Source organism: Macroventuria anomochaeta (genome assembly GCF_010093625.1).
Source record: "Macroventuria anomochaeta strain CBS 525.71 unplaced genomic scaffold BU25scaffold_19, whole genome shotgun sequence".
Lineage (NCBI taxonomy): Eukaryota > Fungi > Ascomycota > Dothideomycetes > Pleosporales > Didymellaceae > Macroventuria > Macroventuria anomochaeta.
Genome location: NW_022985380.1, coordinates 508,348 through 527,676, shown reverse-complemented (window position 1 = coordinate 527,676; position 19,329 = coordinate 508,348). Strand labels below are relative to the sequence as shown.

The 19,329-nt window shown below is 51.1% G+C and overlaps 9 protein-coding genes across 9 annotated transcripts; 5 read left to right on the top strand and 4 right to left on the bottom strand.

The window, feature by feature from the left end:
- Positions 1 to 1,992: 1,992 nt before the first annotated feature.
- On the top strand, positions 1,993 to 4,712 carry BU25DRAFT_411463 (uncharacterized protein). The gene is made up of 5 exons (XM_033706558.1): positions 1,993 to 2,581; positions 2,627 to 2,722; positions 2,775 to 2,929; positions 2,983 to 3,371; positions 3,422 to 4,712. The coding sequence occupies exons 1-5, from the start codon at positions 2,488 to 2,490 to the stop codon at positions 4,221 to 4,223; spliced, it is 1,536 nt and encodes a 511-aa protein (XP_033561134.1). The 5' UTR covers positions 1,993 to 2,487; the 3' UTR covers positions 4,224 to 4,712.
- A 1,283-nt stretch (positions 4,713 to 5,995) lies between these two features.
- BU25DRAFT_491853 (uncharacterized protein) lies at positions 5,996 to 6,894 on the bottom strand (the record flags this gene model as incomplete). Its single annotated transcript, XM_033711596.1, has 4 exons — positions 6,880 to 6,894; positions 6,368 to 6,817; positions 6,209 to 6,309; positions 5,996 to 6,157 (listed from the first exon to the last, which is right to left on the bottom strand). Exons 2-4 carry the CDS (start codon positions 6,762 to 6,764, stop codon positions 5,996 to 5,998), a joined length of 660 nt encoding a protein of 219 aa, XP_033561133.1. The 5' UTR covers positions 6,765 to 6,817; positions 6,880 to 6,894.
- A 1,283-nt stretch (positions 6,895 to 8,177) lies between these two features.
- BU25DRAFT_422264 (uncharacterized protein) lies at positions 8,178 to 9,112 on the top strand (the record flags this gene model as incomplete). The annotated part of the gene is made up of 3 exons (XM_033708140.1): positions 8,178 to 8,209; positions 8,256 to 8,446; positions 8,523 to 9,112. 3 exons carry the CDS (start codon positions 8,178 to 8,180, stop codon positions 9,110 to 9,112), a joined length of 813 nt encoding a protein of 270 aa, XP_033561132.1.
- An 870-nt stretch (positions 9,113 to 9,982) lies between these two features.
- Positions 9,983 to 13,095, bottom strand: BU25DRAFT_394366 (uncharacterized protein). Its single transcript, XM_033704736.1, has 4 exons — positions 12,917 to 13,095; positions 12,156 to 12,859; positions 10,927 to 12,104; positions 9,983 to 10,879 (listed from the first exon to the last, which is right to left on the bottom strand). The coding sequence occupies exons 1-4, from the start codon at positions 12,930 to 12,932 to the stop codon at positions 10,324 to 10,326; spliced, it is 2,454 nt and encodes an 817-aa protein (XP_033561131.1). The 5' UTR covers positions 12,933 to 13,095; the 3' UTR covers positions 9,983 to 10,323.
- A 199-nt stretch (positions 13,096 to 13,294) lies between these two features.
- On the bottom strand, positions 13,295 to 14,635 carry BU25DRAFT_440517 (glycoside hydrolase family 18 protein; the record flags this gene model as incomplete). Its single annotated transcript, XM_033709179.1, has 4 exons — positions 13,295 to 14,023; positions 14,077 to 14,329; positions 14,383 to 14,407; positions 14,460 to 14,635. The coding sequence occupies 4 exons, from the start codon at positions 14,633 to 14,635 to the stop codon at positions 13,341 to 13,343; spliced, it is 1,137 nt and encodes a 378-aa protein (XP_033561130.1). The 3' UTR covers positions 13,295 to 13,340.
- Positions 14,636 to 14,715: 80 nt separating this feature from the next.
- On the bottom strand, positions 14,716 to 15,749 carry BU25DRAFT_75473 (uncharacterized protein). The gene has a single exon (XM_033712085.1). The coding sequence runs from the start codon at positions 15,336 to 15,338 to the stop codon at positions 14,790 to 14,792; it is 549 nt and encodes a 182-aa protein (XP_033561129.1). The 5' UTR covers positions 15,339 to 15,749; the 3' UTR covers positions 14,716 to 14,789.
- Positions 15,750 to 15,842: 93 nt separating this feature from the next.
- BU25DRAFT_411461 (uncharacterized protein) lies at positions 15,843 to 16,886 on the top strand. Its single transcript, XM_033706557.1, has 2 exons — positions 15,843 to 16,237; positions 16,298 to 16,886. Exons 1-2 carry the CDS (start codon positions 16,026 to 16,028, stop codon positions 16,836 to 16,838), a joined length of 753 nt encoding a protein of 250 aa, XP_033561128.1. The 5' UTR covers positions 15,843 to 16,025; the 3' UTR covers positions 16,839 to 16,886.
- Positions 16,887 to 17,156: 270 nt separating this feature from the next.
- Positions 17,157 to 17,722, top strand: BU25DRAFT_369420 (uncharacterized protein). The gene is made up of 3 exons (XM_033703929.1): positions 17,157 to 17,352; positions 17,402 to 17,530; positions 17,594 to 17,722. Exons 1-3 carry the CDS (start codon positions 17,230 to 17,232, stop codon positions 17,702 to 17,704), a joined length of 363 nt encoding a protein of 120 aa, XP_033561127.1. The 5' UTR covers positions 17,157 to 17,229; the 3' UTR covers positions 17,705 to 17,722.
- Positions 17,723 to 18,108: 386 nt separating this feature from the next.
- BU25DRAFT_411459 (uncharacterized protein) lies at positions 18,109 to 18,976 on the top strand. The gene has a single exon (XM_033706556.1). It carries the CDS (start codon positions 18,531 to 18,533, stop codon positions 18,843 to 18,845), a length of 315 nt encoding a protein of 104 aa, XP_033561126.1. The 5' UTR covers positions 18,109 to 18,530; the 3' UTR covers positions 18,846 to 18,976.
- Positions 18,977 to 19,329: the final 353 nt, after the last annotated feature.

The window sequence follows — 19,329 nt, the reverse complement described above, 5'->3', positions numbered from 1 at the left end:
ACGTGGTTGGCCATGAAGGGCTGCATTGTCCGATAATCTTGAACGTTCACAACTACCGACCTTGTCAGTAACCAACGGATCGCCGCTCTACAGATGATCACCTCGTGGCTATCGAGGGATCCTGGGCATTCAGTCCACGATAGATCCGGAGCAGTTGAGAAGTGGTTGAAGTATAGAGATCATGCCTTCTGTTGCCGTAAGCGAAGCATCATTCTAGTGCGGGGAGAGGTTCGATGTTTGACGCGTAACCGCATTTGAGTTGACGGCTGATGGACAATTCTTCTGGGCAACGAAGAGCACTCCGTCCAGATGCAACAGAGCCGTTGGGACGGATGGACGTGTCAGTTAGTGAGACAAGGCGTTAATTTGACAACGACTTTTGTAACGGCTAATCACAAATAGTCGACAGCTGTATTCTCCATCAGTGTTTCACATGGATCTCAAGTGGAGCTGCGTACAAGTTGGTAAGTGAAAATCTCCGAAAGCATACTGATAACGTCTCATGGGAGATCATACGACTCACTGATCAGAGTTCGATACTACACAATGGTGTCAGACTTGGAGCTAGATCGAATCTCTCAAGCTCTTCGCCAATTGAGCATCTTGTGGGGACGCAGAGCTCAACCAAATCAAAACCGTTAGAGTACTGCAAGCGAAGGACGACGAGTCTGCATGCACGCCCAAACTCCATGCGTCTCACAATAGAGAAGATCCTCGGGGTGCTGGATGCCTTGTGCTGTCTCCTGGACTGAGTCAAGCTGAATGTCAAATTGGTTGACAGAAGGTGTTTTCTACCCTTTCCAAGGAGGTGAGCAGTGACTGTGTGTCATTGGTGACAAATACGATTGTTTGCTTAATTCTGGAGGATGATGGCGACATTGCTCGTTGTGGGGTCGCAGGAAGGCACTTTTGGCCAGGCTGGAAGGTGGGATACAAAATGGGTTCCACTAGTCTCTGTTCGGACAGGCTGAATCTTCTCACACGATCATCCCCTCTTCCGCGTAGGATTTCACGATCCTAGGCGACCCCAGCATTTCTTACTCAATAACACCAAGGCTATCCTACACGTTTGTCATACGTTTATCCGGCCTGAGTAGTGGCCCTTATCTCAGGAAGCTCACGAAGACATTGAGCGTCGCATGAATGATGACGCGCACTGTGCCACGACGGCTGGTGCACACTGCACACCGGTGACTGCTGCTGCTGGGAACTCAGTGCTGAACACTCCTTCGACGTTCGGAGAACGCCGGTGCGGGTACCGGCTCACCCACATGGGTGCAGATTCACGATGGTCATTGTGAGCTGAGGTGTGGGTTGCCGTTCACTTGACGAAAACGATTCAACCACTCAGCAACAAGAAGCAACAACACATCTCACTGTAGACAAAGGGGCAAACTTCAGCACCCTGACGCCGCGTGCTACGCAGCAGAGGTCCTGTAAAACCAAAGGACTTCCTTGACCTCCTGGATCACCTATGGCAAATGAGCAGCAACTTGGTCAGTCCACGAGAGCCGAGTGCAACATGCAGCTAGGTGCAATTCGGAACCCGTTACAGAGCACTTTATCACTGCATATTTCCAGACGTCTTGAGGCATCACACTCAATGCCGGTCCGGGTAGGGAAAATGCGAGTGTGTCGCTGTACATACGCCGCATCGAAGCGCGCTTGAAGAACTAATGCGTTCAATAGTGGGTATGGACCATGATGACCTTCCTCATCCTCGCGAATCATGAAGACTGAGCTCAGCGGTGCCGTCAGACTGTGTGCTGCCGTCGGGTTTCGTCTGGCCAGTGCCAGCTCCTGTACGAGACCTGTTCCTGGACCCCAACTTTAGGACCCCTGCACGGTCCCGCCATTGAAATGCTGCTGCACATGCGTTCCTGATGCTTGGCATTCTTAGCTCGCCGGGGGCATGGCGCGCTAGCTTTAGGGCGTCCCTTCTGCAGGGGTTATTGGTCTGCCCGTTCAACGGATCAACGACCATGAAGCCGGTGGGCCCAACCAGGAGCCGCCTTCGAGACCTCTTCTTCTTGGGCTTCTGCAGCCACCTTTTCTGTGCCGCAACGGTTCCTCATATTTTACCGTGCAACATCCCGTCACTCCTTCTTTTCGCTTTGGCCCTCGTGTGTTTCTACGATAACACTCCCATCATTTCCTTTTCGACTAACAACTTCGACGTCACTTCTGCATTCTGTTTCTGCTCTGCGACACTCTTTTGAACCTAAGGGAAACTGGCTGTCATCTGTTTCATCTTCCGCAAAGACCAGCAACACTGCAATCACCAGATCGAACGATAAATCGCCCAGTTATACCCTCCAACGACGCTGGGAAGCGTACCAGCCGGACTGCTCCTCCGACTCTGAAGATCCATCGGGATAGGCATTCTACCAGTGGGGCAGTACTTGAAGATACTCCATGTCGCGCATGTCTATCATCTAGTAGACGTACTGTATCTGAAAGACTCTTCCAATTGTGCTGGAAGCTAAGATGGACAACGCAACTTTAGCAGCGCTGGCAGATCCACTGAGAGGGCAATGCCCTCCACCTTTCTATGATATCTCTCAATTCGGCTTGGATGGCTGTATGTCTTGTTCAACGTCTATTGGAGCCTCACTGACATCTATAGTTGTCACCGGACGTTTCTGTGCACCGGTTGATTACATCAAGAAAGGCCTGATCTGCTGTTTACCATGCCCACTGACAGATTACCTATACCCTCCAGGTGAGCACGGATGGTATTCGTACTCGATCGACATCTACTGACCCTTGATCAGAGTTCAACACATGGTACCGAGCGGCAGAGGCTTTGAATGTTGCTGGCCTGATTTGCCTGGTCTTCCTGATGGCAACTTTCTTGATTCTTCCTGCTGAGAAGACTCGCCGACACTACTTGAGCTACTGCCTGATCATCGCCGCGATGTTTATGGCGGTAAGTTTATCCTATGAAGGACGGTTGTATGAACATCCACTGACAAGTGATAGCTTGGCTTCGTCATCCCTTTTGGAGCAGAACCCGAACAATGTTACGACCAGATCACACCCAACGACATGTACTCAAGTCTGACTTGTGCTTTCTCTGGCGCTTTCCTCATCTCAGGAGGCCTGTCCATTGCGGTATGGATCTTCATCCGTGCACTGTCGATGCACCTCCAGATTTGCTGGGATGTAACGCCCGGAAAGAAGTTCTTCTACTGGGCACAAGGACTGGGCTGGACCGTCACTGCGACATTCTTCACTATTACTATTACAATCACCGGAGTCTCCTTCCGCTTTGGCGATGTCTGCCACGTCAACTCGGAGCATTCGATGAAGGACTTCTGGGGCCCTCTCCTGGCTATCGCTGGCGGTGCTATGGTGATTCAGCTCGTAACGTAAGTTCCGAATTTAATCCTCTATAGGACATCACTGATAAAGAACCTAGGTTCGTGTACTGCATCAAGGTTTACCTGCAGAACATGTGGAGCGACGACAAGACCGAGACTCACAGCAGCGCGGGACTGCCTTCATACACAGGCAGCGTCCGTACAAGGTCCGCCCGAGCTGTTTATCACCGCGTACGAAAGGTGCTATGGCTTCAGTGGAGAGGTATCACCATCGTCGTTTTCATCCTGGTCGACGTCATCTTCTTCTCGGTCGTATTCATTTGGCTCAACTCACTTCAGACGCACGCACTAGACGATCCCGAAGAACTCCAGCCATACCTGAAGTGCCTTATAATGTCGCCCCTGAACCCGGAGCCGTGCTTGCAATATGGCCAGGAGCTGGCGATCAATCAGTCGACAGTCATTGCTATCCTGATAATGCTGTCCATTGCTGGGTTACAGGTCTTCTTTCTGCTCCTACGTTGGAGCATGCTGACTGGATGGGTTGAGTTCTTCAAGTCCAAGTTCAGCAAGAACCGCGAGTTCGTCTCCCTGGACGCCAAAAATTACCAAGAGCACCCCAAGAACTACGAGTTGAGGAAATTCGAGCAGACAGATCTCCAATCACCACCGCATGTATTCTCTAGCCCGGACTTTGCCAGTCACCGTGACGGCACGCCCGATTACTTCCAGAAGGAAACCGAAAGGCCGTACAGGAGTCCAACACAGAGTTACTCGACACCAAGACCGTTTTCTCAAGGCACGATCGCAGCATATCCACGTGTTGAATGGGATCCAAGAAGCACACATGCAAGAGGTGGACTAGGTCTGCACCCTCCGGACTTCGACTCAAAGATCTGAGAAACAATTACGCACGATGGATCCTCCGTGGAACTATCAACATCATGAAATTACGACCATGCTCGTTACAATGGCACAGCATCCAGCTACAGAGATGCCTGCCCAATCGGCCAGACAATGGCCCCCACAAATGCGCAGAGCAGACGGTCATAACAACGACCAGTCTCTCGCAGACGAAAGCCCGCGACTTTGATGTCTACATCATATCGGTGCGCTACGACGCAAGAAGCGTCACAGGACCGTGCAATCGCACACTCAACCGAACAGCACGACGGACCAAAGTGTTTGACCTGAGCAGCTGCTTCGTTTTTGTTCCTTACTGTACCACTTTTCTGTATACGGCTTCGGCCACATTCGACCCATGTTTCCTTGTCAGACCTACGATGTCTACAAAAATCTTCTCTTGCGACTCGCACCAAAAGAGCACACGCTCGCTTTCTCCTCCGTCTATAGAAATCCTACGCAGGTATTAGATATTCAGAATCACAAATTCATCATCATCAAAGACATACGCCATCCACTGTCTCAACATGTCCTCTTTCCTATCTCTGCGCCAACATAATGCCATCTCGCCAAGTCTATCGTGTTCAGCTACATCTGCAACAACGGGCTGGGTATGTAGGTACGTACCGTTGCGTCTGGCCTGCATCGCACGTTCAGGCTGTTCGGCTCTTGGCAGGTACCCTCATAATCTGCAAATCGCACCAAAAGCTGACGTAGGAGCGAGCGCTGCCACATCCAGTAGCAATCGATGCAAGGCCTCCATTGAGCTCCCCGTCTCGACTTGCCCGCTAAAAAGAATACAGGGGTGCTCTCTGCCGTGCTGACGTTCGAGCGGCTAGGATGGGATGGTACAATTGACGAATAGCACGGCACGCTCATCCGGTCTGTTTTCCGCGCGGAAAGCAAGCCCAAAGACAGGCACCAAGAACCACTCAACACGTCAACAGCAATGAGAGAAACAGGAACTGGGGCCGCGGAAAAGAGGGCCCCTGCATGCTACACATGTCACAAGCCAGGGTACCTGCATGGGTCGCCGGGCCCGGTGGAATCGAGGCTCGCGGCACAGCATTCTGTGTCCAAAATTGGTAAAATCCATTTGATGACAGTTTTTGCAATTTTGAAGACTTTCTCGGGGGTGTGTTAGCTGGTGGAAATATGCAGACAGGCGTGCGGTAGGATGTGTAGTTTGCGGGATGGGTTGTAGGATGCAGGATGAGGACGTGCGTAGCGAGGAGCAAGATTTGCATGGCCAGCAGAATGGACGGCAGAGCGACGAACACGGGTTTGGAGAGACGCGACCGGACCGTGGCTCGGTTTCTGTGAGTGTGGAGGTTGGCGCAGGATGGAACAGTCTGACAATTGGCGGTTGTGTGAGAGAGTCAATCGACGGAGACCCCTCCAGACTGCTCGAAAGCCCACAGAATCTCGACTTGACAGCTGTTGTACCAATCTTCACAGCCTTTGGCAGGGTCCAGTCGCGAGCAGTCCATACTGTCACTCGTTGGTGCTCCCATTTTATTGTGGTCACACTTGACCGATCTTGCTGTTCTCATTATCCTCTCTTGAGATATCCACACAAGTATCTATGTTGGACCAGATCGGTCGAAATTACTGTCAGAATGCAAGCTCGCAAGAACAAAGCGATGCGTTCAGCAGGAAGTCACAGGGGAAACGGGTACGCAAAGGGCAACTATGATCAAGAACGAACGCCGTCACATGTTAGTATTGAGCAATTGTCTGACAAGAAGGAAGCATCCTTCAGTCATCCCCTACGGAGTCAATAGCTTGTTCTGCGCCGGGCGCCTCATCCACCAGTATGTCTGCTTGCGTCTTGCTGCAAACTTCTCGGGCACAGGAACCACATAGTGTGGGCCGCCAAAGCCTTCTGATGCGTACAGTTGTCGACCTCGCTCCGACCCTTCTACAACAGCCTATTGTATTCAGTTCAGGTTCTCATAATTCGCATTGTTTGGGACGCTTACATCAACGCCCAGCTCATCGGCTCGAGTGAGACCCCACTGCACCAAGAGCCTGCCAGCACCCATCTTCTGGTAAGCAGGATCGACCATCATCATTTCCAGCGCTGAATATGTCAGAGTCCGGACCAAGAGGTAGTAGGCAAAAGACGGTGCTCAACTTACCAACCAAGTTTCCGTTCGTCTCTTCGATGACCTTCTGTCTCGGTGCGAAGAACCCATGGAACAGACGTTGCGCAAACTCTTTGTCCTCTTCATTCTCCCAATAGTCACCATCTATCTCAGGCTGAGGAGGGATCTCGCCAGCTTTGTACACGTTCCACTTCGCCGCTGCAACTATCTTGCCGCTGTCCTTGTCGACGACTTTCATGAAGTTACCATTAGGGTCACCATGGAACATTTGGAGCATCCGCTCACTTCCTATCTTGCGACCTTCTGGGGTGCCATGGGCAGGAAACACAGCGTCTACGTACTCGTGGTCGTTCGCGAAAGATAGAGAGACGATTTCGAAGACGCGTGGGATATCTGCTTCAGTGCAGCGCTGCACTTCGAAAGACGGCATTTCTGGGAACGAAGCCGATCATGTGTTGGAGGTTGAAGAAGGTAGCGGACTTTCTGGGATCTCGAAGTAAGTAGAGGTCGCGCTTGCCATGATCGCATGGGTAGGGATACTACACAATTATAATGGTTGCTGAGATGTATGGACCCTCTTGAACTTGGTTCACTACTGCGACAGACTTACGTTGTGTAAGAATGAAGGCTTCTGAGTGGCTGTTTCTATCTTGGTTGACAGAATTGACAGTCTGGTACATGTCCTGCAGGGCAAAAACGTGGTGAACGGCCACTCACAAGGCTGTCCGCTCTCATGAACCACGGTACTGTACGCATCACTGTACCAAGGTCAGTGGGGTCTGCACATTTTTGCAAGCGCCGATACAGCAGGCGATCAACTATCACGCTAGTCAGAACATGGCCTAACGCGTATTATTTTATGCACCAAGGTGGCACAGTACAGCACAAGTATCTTAACGTTGTCAGTATACGAACGGTCCGAATGTTCGTATCCAGACAAGCTGCGGCGATTCTGCCCTCAGTCACCGTGGCACAGTTCGTTGAAGAGGCGGGTGGCGCAAATTGACTCCGGACGATGCGTTGATGGTCTGCGCTTTAGGAAGTCTCTGTCCTAAGAGTAAACACAGACTGCTGACAGTGCGCATGTGTTCTACGCAGCCAAAACTTCGGCAGCTCACATGATCAGTGTCTGGACGGGTCTTGAAAATAACAACATAACACCTAAATATCATGCATCTCTGGACCCACGCTCTGAAGAGTGGGCCATTAGAGTAAAGGGGCCTAAGATGAACGTTGTAAGGCGGTTCACATATCTGACTTTGTTCTGGCTTGCTGAAGTCTTGTTGGGAAATTTGCTACTCAAAAATGATGTACGTATCTTATCGCGTAGCTCTGATCTCAGTCAAACTCTCAGTGACAAGAGCTAACGCAAAATGTAGTACTGGCATCGACAGAGTGAATGTGAGAATCAAGATAGTTTGGGGCTTGATCGGTTCTACGTTCATCTTGTGTGTATGCGTGATTTGCTTTCAGTGCCGGCCATTTCACAAAACTGGCAGATTAGTCCAAATCCTGTTGGTTTCCAGCAGCATCCATCTCATGTACAATCAGCTTGTCTTGCTCACCTGTCTTAGACAGAGCAAGCTTCTCTGTCTTCTTTGTTTCCTACTGCCTATATATAGGCAGCTTTCTGCTCGTAGATAGAATCATTAATATTCATCTCATCTTCTGCATAGTGCTGGTTCAACAAATCCTGAAAGTAAGTGAACCAGACTGCAATCAGTTGCACTGCCTGTGTGAAACTCGCTCATATAGTGTTTGCCCAAATGCTTATCAGCCTGCATATTATTTCCTTCAGGTGTCTTTTCTGATAGCCTGCAACACGATCACAGATATATACCTCATGGCCATTCCTATATCGGTACGCATACCTAGGTACGACTTGTGAAAACAAAAACATAGACTGAAATCCAGTGTACAGATCATCTGGAACGCGCGGCTCGACACGAAGAGGAAAGTATCATTTCTCGTTCTTTCTAGCCTCGGTTGGGGTGTCATTGTGTTTGATATTGTCAGCCGGTACCTTCACTACGTCCTTCTCTGAGAGGCTATGCGCCTTTCCCCTTCTGGCTAGCGCCCACAGCTCACTCCGTGTAGATAAACACCATGCAGGTAGTAACAAGACATAATGATTCTGGTCATTTTCTCCCATTGACAGATATCATACGCTGTATTCTCCTTGTAACAGTAGGTCAAAGCAGCTACATGGTCTTCGCATGGAGAAGACTTACCGTATCGCAGACTGGCGAATATGAGATCTCTCAGTCCGGCCCATGGTCTGTGAGAGAATCTTTTCTTGCCACGCTCGTCCTAAATGCCATCGTGGTGGTTCCGCTTTTCATACGCTTGTTCCAAACCACGATTGGTACCGTGAATTCAAGATACAGATTTAGCAAGGACGAGTCATATCAGCTCGATTCACAGTACAAGTCTGGCTCGCACATGAACTCGAAGTATGGCAAGAAAAGGAGATTTCATCATCCGCCAAGTCTCCCGATAAAGTGGGGTAGCGACGAAATGATTACGATGGATCAACAATTGATGGGACCAGGAGGCGGAGGAAACACAACCAAGGCTGGGAAAGACAATGTCAGCGAGTTTACCGCGACTGACCACAGGCCAAGCTTTGAAGTCGATGCGTTGACAGGCCAGTCCAAGAATAAGACGAAAGTCGGTGATTCATCGCGCGTAAGCTCATCAAACGTATATCCTGAAGACATCACGGTCACACGGGAGTGGGAAGTCGCAACCAAATGGGAAGGAAGGAATGCACCATAAGTAATCTAAACATTACTTGACCCGTCCAATGGTCTACCGTACTGCGACCCGTGCCCAACTCACCCCTAGCCTTCGGTATTACCAAAGATGTGCCCGAAAACCGCAGCAAACACAAGGGTAAGCTCTGTCTTTACGAGATGCGAATGAATGTGCTCCTTCCCTTCGCTTCCACCGTCGCTTTTTCCTTCCTTCTTCGCTCCACTGGGCACAGTCTGTTCCTCGACTGATACAGTTCTCCTAACGGCCCGAATGCTCCTATACGAGCAAGATGTAGTTCATCAATTTTTCGTTATCTGCGAAGCAAGGAAATCTATTGTAGTCTCCAGACTACTCAACAGCTGACGATTGCAATCCCAGCATACTTTGCGGACCTCCCAGAATCCAGAGAACTGCAGAGTGGCGACGCGGATTTTCCCAGCCCAGAACAGTAGACTGAGCATGAACATGAAGGAAAAGACATTTTCAGCTCTACTGTCCTTTCTGCCAACCAAGTAAAAGCGGATCACTTCTTCTTTTCGTCTGCCTCCCTATTCAGTCCCTTGTTCACTGCATTGCTTTCAGAACACCTTCCATGTTTTCTAAGATCGCATGATACCGCTCCTCAAACAACTTTAAACCAGACTCAGGCGTGTCGGCATGGCCAGGCACGTTGTATGGCCAGTAGATGGTGTTTTGGCGCGGCTGCTTGACTGGTTGCTTCTCTGGCTGCTGGTCTTTACTTGGAGATTTGTTCTTACCGTCAGAGGGTAGACAGCTGTCTTTGGCTGTAAGAAAGATATGTGAAGCCGTCGACGCTTGTATGACGCAAGTGAAAGTCGTAAGTACTGTTCCTATCTCTACACAATGATGTCCTCGCTCTCGGCAAAGCGCGCTGCATATCAGTGGATGGATGTTTGCTGTCAGAACGACCAGGCGAGCATGGAAGCACTTGACGCCTCATGTACAAGTATTCGTGACCGTCATCCCTCAAATGCCCCAGAGCCAGGTGACGCTTGGCAGTCATTGTCTCTAGCGAGAACGAGGTTCGGTATAGGTTACAAATGGAGTACTATAGTCCTACGAGACTTTGTCAGACTGCAGAAAACCTCTGAACTGACACTGAGTACACCTTCATGCCAGAGACTGGCCGTCTCTTAAGTGAAGACTAGCTCAGAAGGTGATCGCCTCGAGTTCAAGCTGGAAGTCGTAGAAGTCGCTCATTTCCTAATCCACTACCCGTCACTCTTCCCAAACCCCCTGAACCCACCAACATCTCTCCTAAAGAACTTCCCAATATTCTTCAAATTATCATTAAGATTCGCCTTGCCATCCCCCTCAGCATGCGGCTGCCCCGGCGCCGGACTACCAAACCGATCCACCCCATCCCTCGCAGCATTAACCAGCATGTTACCCAATCCCGCTGGGTCGAACCGTCCCGCCGCCAGACTCGGCGTGCCCATTTGCCCCATCACACTGCCTACATTGCTTCCAATCCCGCCGGTCGATGGTGGAGCCTGGAGTTGAATTGGCGTGAGGAAAGGCGAGTTGTCGACGAGTTCGGAGTGCGAGGGCGAAGCTTTGAAGGCGGCGAAGAGGTCAAGTAGCTGTGTTTGTTCGGCTTTGCGGATGCCCTTCAGGTCCATGATTTTGCGGAAGTTGGTGTCGGATTTGTCAGCGATGTGGATTAGGTATGCTTGGACGAGGGCTTCGGGTGGTGCAGGGCGGACTTGGAGGGTTTTGAGGAGAGGGTCGATGCGTGACATGGCTTGGTTGACGCGTTTCACGAAGCTGGTGGCGTTAGTGATTGATATCATTAGGCTGTGTGGGTGGCTGACCTGGCTGGTGGAGCTGTTCCAGCTTCCTCGTTGAGTATGGGAAGCTCTGTGAAGCCCTTCTTCAGGACGTATGAGTCTAGCAGCATCTGCTCAGCACCGGCTTCGGAGATGGGCTTGCTCTGTACGATGTTTGCGATGTATGCGTTGGCCGTGAGGTCGACGAGGTTGTCGCAGAACGCTCGCGCGTATTGTTGCTTGTGCAGCGACTTCAGTATCTCGGCTGAGGTCTCCTTGATGTGACGCAGTAGCTCAGCAACGTAGGAACTCTGATCGCCCACGCTCTCGAGTTTGCTCCACGGCGTGTTGCGCATCTCTCTCCATGTAGGTTCGCATGCTAGCTCGACCTTTCTAACAAGCATACGGACAGTTGCACTGGCGATACCCATAAATGCATCGGCCTGGCTCTGCAAGTCAACTTTCTCTTTGAACTCTTCGTCGATACGCCCTCTGATCTTCTCTTCGAGCTGATTGCAGGTGACATAGCAGTAGTCTGCGGTATTGAGAATGAGGACGGCTTCTTCCACGGAAGGTCCTTGGGCGTCCGGCTTCTCGCTGAGAAAATAGTATAACACTTGTTGTCCGTACTGGTCCAGGTATTTTGCGAAAGTCGTAGACAACTCTGCCAGTCTGCCTCCTGTAGAGAGCTTCGCACACTGTCCAAGGGTGAGCCGGTAAAAGTGGAAAAGCTCTGTCGATGATGGTATGACAGCTTGCGGCGAGAACTCTTCTTCGGTATTTCGAAGCGGCTGCTGGCGGTACTTGGGTATTAATGATGCCAACTGTTTGTCCTGTGATTCGACCCACAAGCTCATGTAAGGTTCGAAGGCTTCCGAGATGGCTTGGCTGAAGCCGTGAGGGCGTTCGTCCTTGGAGACGATGGTGTCCATTGACGATCGAGATTCATTCGAGAATCGCCGTTCTAGGCTGTGCTCAAAGTTGAGGGTCTCCTGAAGACACGATAGCAGCAGATCAACATCCAGTGTCTTTCCATCGCCTCGTCTCATGGACCGCTGTAGGATGCCCTTGAAGTCCTCTCGTGTGCCTTCGCAGTAGGAGTTGGCGAGCATCTCGTTGACGCGCCAGTATGCCGGGAATATCGCTGCGTGCTCAACATCGTATGTCTTCATCATGCGGTTAAACCACGAATAGCGTCTCGAGATGTTGTCCAATGATCCAGCCTGTACACAGTCAGCATGAGCACCTAGAGAGATCTCTGCCAATACACGAACCTCGTCGTTACCACGGAAGACCTGTCTGTACTCGCGCAACTGCGTATTGCAGTACCAGTTGACCAGCCGTGTGCGAGCATGATCGCCAAGCGCATCAATGACCAGACACGCCTCAGCCAGCATCGCCTTCTTTTGCGCAACGTCGCCCTTTGCAAACGTGACCTCGAAATCCTCGCACACCTGCTCCAGCAGCTCGCCCTGCACATCGGCCACATTACGACTTAACGTCGCAATCTGGTCGATCGACCTATAGCTCTTGAAATGCGCCACTAACTGTATAACAGCCTGCAACAGCTGCGCGCATTCGCGGTACTGGCGGGCCTTGCTCAAGCTCCGCAATTGCTCATAGGCCGTCGTCAGCATCTGCAGTCGTTTCAGAGCGGTCATAGACAGTGTGAGGTTGCGTTTTGTGCTATCTAGGCGCTTTATGTCCGCTGTCATGTCGGTGATGGTCTGCTCTGTTTGCATGGCCCGCTCGCGCACGCTCTCGATCTTCTTAAACAAGTCCGCCAGCTCGCCCTTGGCGGCCTGTATCCGTTGTACGCTGTCGGCATCGGAGGCGGACTGTGAGGCGATGAAGACGGCGATGTCCTCGTCCAGGTCATTTTGATAGTTGCGGAGCGCCTCGGAGGTGCTCGAGACAGAGGAGAGGGTTGCGGGGTGGGAGAAGATCGCGTTTAGGTGGCCGATTGGGTCGTAGTCAGCTGTGAATGGTATTAGCAATCATCCAGAGCTTCAAACAGGTATTGATTGTGCAATACCAGAATCCAGTGACATGAAGTGCAGTTAGGCCTGCATTGAGCCGCGGTCCGCAGCCAATTCCTATGCAGCTGCAAGTTTCGAGGGAGACCAGGGCCGTGGATATGGCGACAATGAGGTGAAAGGGTCTCAGTGTATTGTCTGCGTTATAGCACAGGAAGGAGCATGAGGTTATTCAGAGCTCCTTCTTGTCACGTCGCAGTACTCCCACCATTCGCGTATTCATAAGGGTCCAAGCTCACGCTAACCCCGGTCTTCATGTGAGAGCCGACGTCATGCAGGGTACAACAGATGAAAAAATAAAGATAGAACAATGAGAGTCATATGCCAATGTCGCTATGCTACGCTATGACTTTGTACCCAATCCGCAGGGAGAGACTGCCAACGCTCGTAGATGTGGGCTAGAGCAGGTACTCCAGATCATATCTACTGTGGGAAAAGACCAAGAAAGCCATTCCATACTAGACTGCGATCCTTGTTGTCAATGGAGCTCGCATCACCCGTGCCGGTCCAGTAGAAGAGACCTCCCAGTCCGTTCTGCCGTACGTAGTTGGCCTTCATCTTGACCGTGTGAGGATTGTCGTAGGTAACAAAACCGCCGTCACCGCCCATGCAGTAGGCTGCGCCGATGTGCTCATCGACATGCTCCTCTGAGCCAGGTCGGGGTAGATCTCGGTACTCAAATGTGCCCTCCTCGCCCGCCTGACCAGAGAATGAGTGGCCCACCCCGCGCGTTCCAGTGAATGATCGGCCGTAAGCCGGTACACCCATGATGATCTTGTTAGCTGGCACTCCTTGCCGCAGCATATACGATACAGCAGAGTGACATGATATCGCTGCCTCGGAGCTGTGCGGAGATTGCGGGGTGAAAAGCTGGGCTTGGTGACCGCACTTGTTGACCCAGGGACCTGAGTAGTCGTAGGCCATGAGGTTGATCATATCCAGGTAGTAGGAGGCCTGGTTCAAGTTGATGTGTTGCAAGGCCCATTCGCCAGCGGGAAGGGCTGAAGACAAGGTGTACTGAGGCCCAGGGAGGTACTGTCGTAATGCTGCTAGCAGAGCAATGTAGTCTTCACCTTGGCTCCTGTTTTCAGGATGCTCCCAGTCGACTGACAGTATCGTGAGCGGTTGGGTGAATGTAAGGAGTTGGTTTCAAGCTTACTGTCGATGCCGTCGATTCCGAATCGCTGGACCAGCTCCAACGATGATCGTGCGAACTGGTCGCGCTTCGCTGGGTCTCGAGCAACTCCAGCAAAAGGCTTGCTGCCCTCACCACCCCCACCAACTGAAAGCACTACCCGTAGTCTGGTGTACTTCTTCTTCAACTCGGCTAAGGAGTTCAAGCAACCCTTAGTGGCAGGAACATCCTCGTAGCCTGGGACTTCGATCTGAGCATCTGCCCACTCGTCGCTGAGCTAGAAGCTTGTCAGTGGGAACTAGCAGTTCGTGATCATGATCATTGTCGTACATATACTGTGCCATCTTCCTTGACCCTGAGAAATGTCAGCTAGTGCACAGCCATAATTGATACAAGAAGCAACTTGCCAGGCAAAAGCGTAAAAAACGTGAGAAATAACGTTGTAGTTCAAGGTCGCAGGTGGCTGATCACGATAGATACGCCAATTGGGATAGTAAACGCCGTTCCAATACATTTCTAAGGGTGGTGTTGAGAAGTGGGTGTCGTGATGGAGTGGGGGATAGTTGAAGAGGGCTCCGCTCATGATCGGTCCTCAATCTTCCGCTAGCTGCCGCTTAGCCGCGTTTTCGGTGCTGCACGTCAGAATACGAGGCTGACGAATAGCAGCCAGAGACTCAGGTTCTGTGGAGGATAAGAAAATTGACGATAAGTATCCGCTTAAGTCGTCCAAATGTCTGCTAGGTGTAGTGTTCAACGGTAATATCTTGTGAAGAGGCGAGGCTCCATCTTCTCAAATGCTGGGGCTGTTGATGCACTGCAAGAGTACAAGTCAGGATGGGTGGTGGTGAATAGTATGCTATTGGATCGAGTTGATCTCCAGTGATCTGGGTAAGCTGGATGTATATATGATCTGGTAATTGGCAGTCGTGACAGTTGCCCACCTGACGATCCACTAGAGGCAGAGAAAACTGCAAACTGCTTCCGAAAGGGTAAAGTACTGCTAGGGGAGATGCTACAGTCGCCATCTTCCCAACCACGTTAACGCCGGAGATGGTGCAGGGAACTAGCACATTATTGTGAGTCTGTCGTCCTTTACCAAGCCTTGACCATCCACAACACCCCTGTCCGTCGCAGTTCGCGTCGGCTGTGGCTTCGAGATCTGCGAGACCACTGTCAACGCTAACTAGAAGGGTGCGTTCGAGGTATATTGATGGGGTAGACGGTGGCGGGGCCTTTCGAGCTGGTCCCATTCCAGTTGCTATGGCTGAAAGCTTGACAGGAGGCATACGATGTTGCTGAGGAGTTGCACCACAGCTCTTGCGCAGTGTAGTTGCGAATACAGAAACGTAGAACTGGTTGTTTGTTCATAGAAGAGTTTGAGATGTGTGGACAGTGAGTCCTATTGGGAGCAACGAATGCGGGCTATCTGAGCCTCATTGACATCGTCTGCAAACCCACATGTAGGTAAGAGGCTGACAGCCATTTGAGCGGGCGCAAAAAAACTGAAATCTTGGAAGTTCAGCATGCAAGCAGAACACTGAGAGCTGAAATACGAAGCGCCATGATACTTCGAGCGGGAGAAGCATGGCTGGAGCTCTCAGTCGTAACACTTTACCGCCCTGCTATTCGTCCGATCAATAATAGATGGAGGTATTGGATCCGGTCACGGAGATATGCAGGTAGATCGAGCATGATGCAGGTGGGTGTGAAGCGGCAAGGGTCCAAGGCTGTGGGTCATGAATGGCGTGCAGATCCTTGGCAGGCGCGCTAGTTAACGCGTCCGCTTTCACAGAAGATGTCCAGCATCACGACAGCGATCGACCCGCACATTCCTTGCATAAGCCTGCAGTCCCTTCGTCACATCAAACGCCGGTACTGGAAAGTTCTGTACGCCAGCTTTCAGCTTCAGTTCAGCGTCACCTGAGCCAGATCCACAAAGCTTCGAAGCTATCAGCCTCAATCGGCCTTCCACCATGACGGAGGTGCAGACCCCGGTAGCACCTGATCAGCAGCTCGAGGAGACCGCCAAAGCTCAATACAGCTTCAACTTCAGCGACTTCCTTCGACGAGAATACAGATTTGGTCTCGACCCCAACCGCCCGTCTTGCAAAGCATACCTGCAAGGACACTGTCCGCTGGGTAGTCGTTGCCCTGACAAGCACCATGTTTCATCTTCATACAACAAGTATGTTCTATTCACTACGCATACATATGCGAGGAAACCATGCTAACAAAGTCCCCGTAGTCTAGTCTGCAAACATTGGCTGCGTGGCCTATGTAAGAAGGGCGAAACCTGCGAGTTCTTGCATGAATACAACCTGCGACGGATGCCCGAATGCTCGTACTACGCCCGGACGCAAACGTGCTCTAATGGAGACGACTGCTTATACCTGCACATCGACCCTGAAGCCAAACGACCATCATGTCCACACTACGATCGCGGTTTTTGTCCGCTCGGCCCATACTGTGCGCTCAAACACAACAAGAAAGAGAGAATATGCCCATTCTACCTCTGTGGATTCTGTCCAGCAGGGTCACAGTGCAAAGATGGAGCGCACCCAAGATTTCCTACAGATCTTAAGAAGCCAGAGGTTCGCATCGAGAAGAGTCCAGAGGAGCTTGAGGCAGAACGTGCAGAGCGAGAGCGAGAGATGATGAGGAGGGAAGAGGAGGAGCGAGAGCGCGATGATGGACGAGGGTTCCGCGGCGGGCGAGGTGGAAGAGGTGGATGGAGAGGAAACAAGCGTGGAGGTCGTGGAAGAGGCAGAGGGCGGGGAGATCACTAATCGAACTCTACTCCTTTATCTGAAAATTCAAGGATGAAGACGTTGCGCAAGAAAGACTCGCAGCTTAGTGCATTCAAAAGTTATATACCCCAATCTGAAAGAAGATTACAGCTCTTGCTGCAGCCTGTTTTGCATCAACAAAGTGTTGCATCTGTTTGTATTACACACACCGAGCACACCACCACTGCCAACTTGCACGGCATTGCCCAGATAGGCCCAGAAACTATCGTATTCACTAGCGCAGCAATCGCCTATGACGTACCCACACTCTATCCACTCCGATGCCAGCGGGACGACCCCTCTGTCCAACTTCATCGCCAAGTATACAGAAAGCTTGTTCCCTGCATCCCTACCTCGCATATACTAAACCTCTCAAATCGGATCAGTAAAGATGGGTTATGATCAGGCAGGCGTCACTCGCTCCCTCAACACCATCCAGAATGAATTGCAATACCTTGCCTCACAGGGCGTCATTGCACCTCCACAGATGCAGTCAATTCAGGCCCAATTACCGGTATATTAGTTTCTAGTGCATGATCTTCAAAATCATTGACGGAACATAGCAACCGAACGGCCAGCCATCCCAATATATTGACCCCCGATACGTCAATGGCAACCAGCAATTCAACCCGGCCCTGATCGCACAGCAAGCTCAGGATCCTAACAACCCTGCGCATCCCCAAAACCCAAAGGTGGGATATGGCTCCAGACGAAAGACTAGAATGAAGAAAATCCTGAACTGATTCTTTGTGTAGCACCATGAGTGGGCAGGGAAGCTGGCCCACAAGTTCGGCAACGCGGCGGTCTACGGAGCGGGTGCGACGTTTGGTGCTGATTTGGTGAACGATGTGATGAGGAAGTTCTAGAGCCTTAGGCCATTCGAGCAGTCTATAGATAAAATTGATGTGTAGAAGATACTCGAGATGACTGTGTGCATCGAATGCCTCCAGTTCCGTTCCTGAACAGATTGTTCAGGACAATTCAGGTAGTTTACTAATTGTGAGGTTCAAGTCGAATGACCTCTCAATATTGCGATCAATTCGAGACATCCTATCAGTTAATGCTCTTCCTTCCTACTGCTTTCGAGCATCGGATCATAGGAGATCGCGACATCATAGGAGGTGCTCGTGGTGTTGATGAAGGGTCGAACTCTCAATGGCTGCATGCGTGGAACAGCCCCACTTCGCGCCCTTGTGTCCACACCCGAAAGCGGCGACTGGCCTGATCGCGTTCCTCCATCAACACCTTACCTCAACATCATCCCCAGCAGGTACTTGCGAACAATGCGCACAAAAGCTTTGCGATACCCTTGGTGCAGACTAACATCAGGTGCTCATCATGCATGCAATCACGATCTGCTGTTTGTGACCATTCATCGGACACGAAGGTAACCTCAACTCTTCAATTGCAGCATAATCTCTCATTCCTCAAAAAAGCAGAGGCTGGACTCGCAACACCTGTAACGTATCTCGATAAGGGACCGTTATTTTGGCAAGTGTAACAAGCCGAGCAGCGTTCGAGATGCGTGCGGTGATGCAACCTGACAGGTCCGATTGTTTTGGGTCTTTATTCTACATTTGACATACGCCAGTATTGAGCAGATGTACTCAGCCACGTGCGATGGCGTCCTAGAAGGGGACTAGGGTAAAGTCATCTTTACTCTTCTCCAGCACCGTTCGCGAAAGTTAAGGAATGGGCCCACTGCAGAGACCGTCTCCGGACAGGCAAATTATGCTATATTCTTCTTCACACTTACAGGGAATGGAGCGACCAGTGCGATCATTCAAGTCTCTCATTCGTGCTACATCTCCGCGCACGAGTCCTGAGAAACCTTTACCACCCGTACCGCCACCGCTGCAGAAGAATCCATCCTCATCATCAATAACCACTATTCAGACTCGAAGTACTGAGCTGTCCTTGTGGGAAGTCCCATCCAATTGGGCTATGACGACGGCTTCCAAGCTCCATCAACGCCTTCTTTCGCTCTTTGACATTATTCTGCCCTAATACCAGAGCCACCGGAGGATATCGCAGCGATGCAGATGGACCCTATTCTCTGGCAATAGGGCAACGGCCCTTTCCAACAAACGCCATTGGATCCTATAAATGAGCATACTGCGATCACTCCAGTATTCTACCTCGAACCCCTTCCAGACTATCCCTGTCGTTGTCACACACAGCGACAACCAGAAAGAACTCCAAAGATACTCTGCCATCAGTCAGCTCAAGATACTCGACGGGCACACAGGGCGAAGAGATGTTGGAGGAAAGCATTGAACCTGTTTTTGGGAGCGAAGCCAACACCGACCTGTCATCACCTCTGGATCTCGTCTCTGCTCTTTCAGACATGACGATGAAGGAGAAGCATTCAATTTACTAGGTTTGGGATTGCCGCGTGACCAGGAAATCGTATGGGGAGGCCAGCATCAGCGATCAGACTCTGTGCAGCTCGAGGATGATCCTCACCTAGATCTGCAGGGCAATAAGCTCA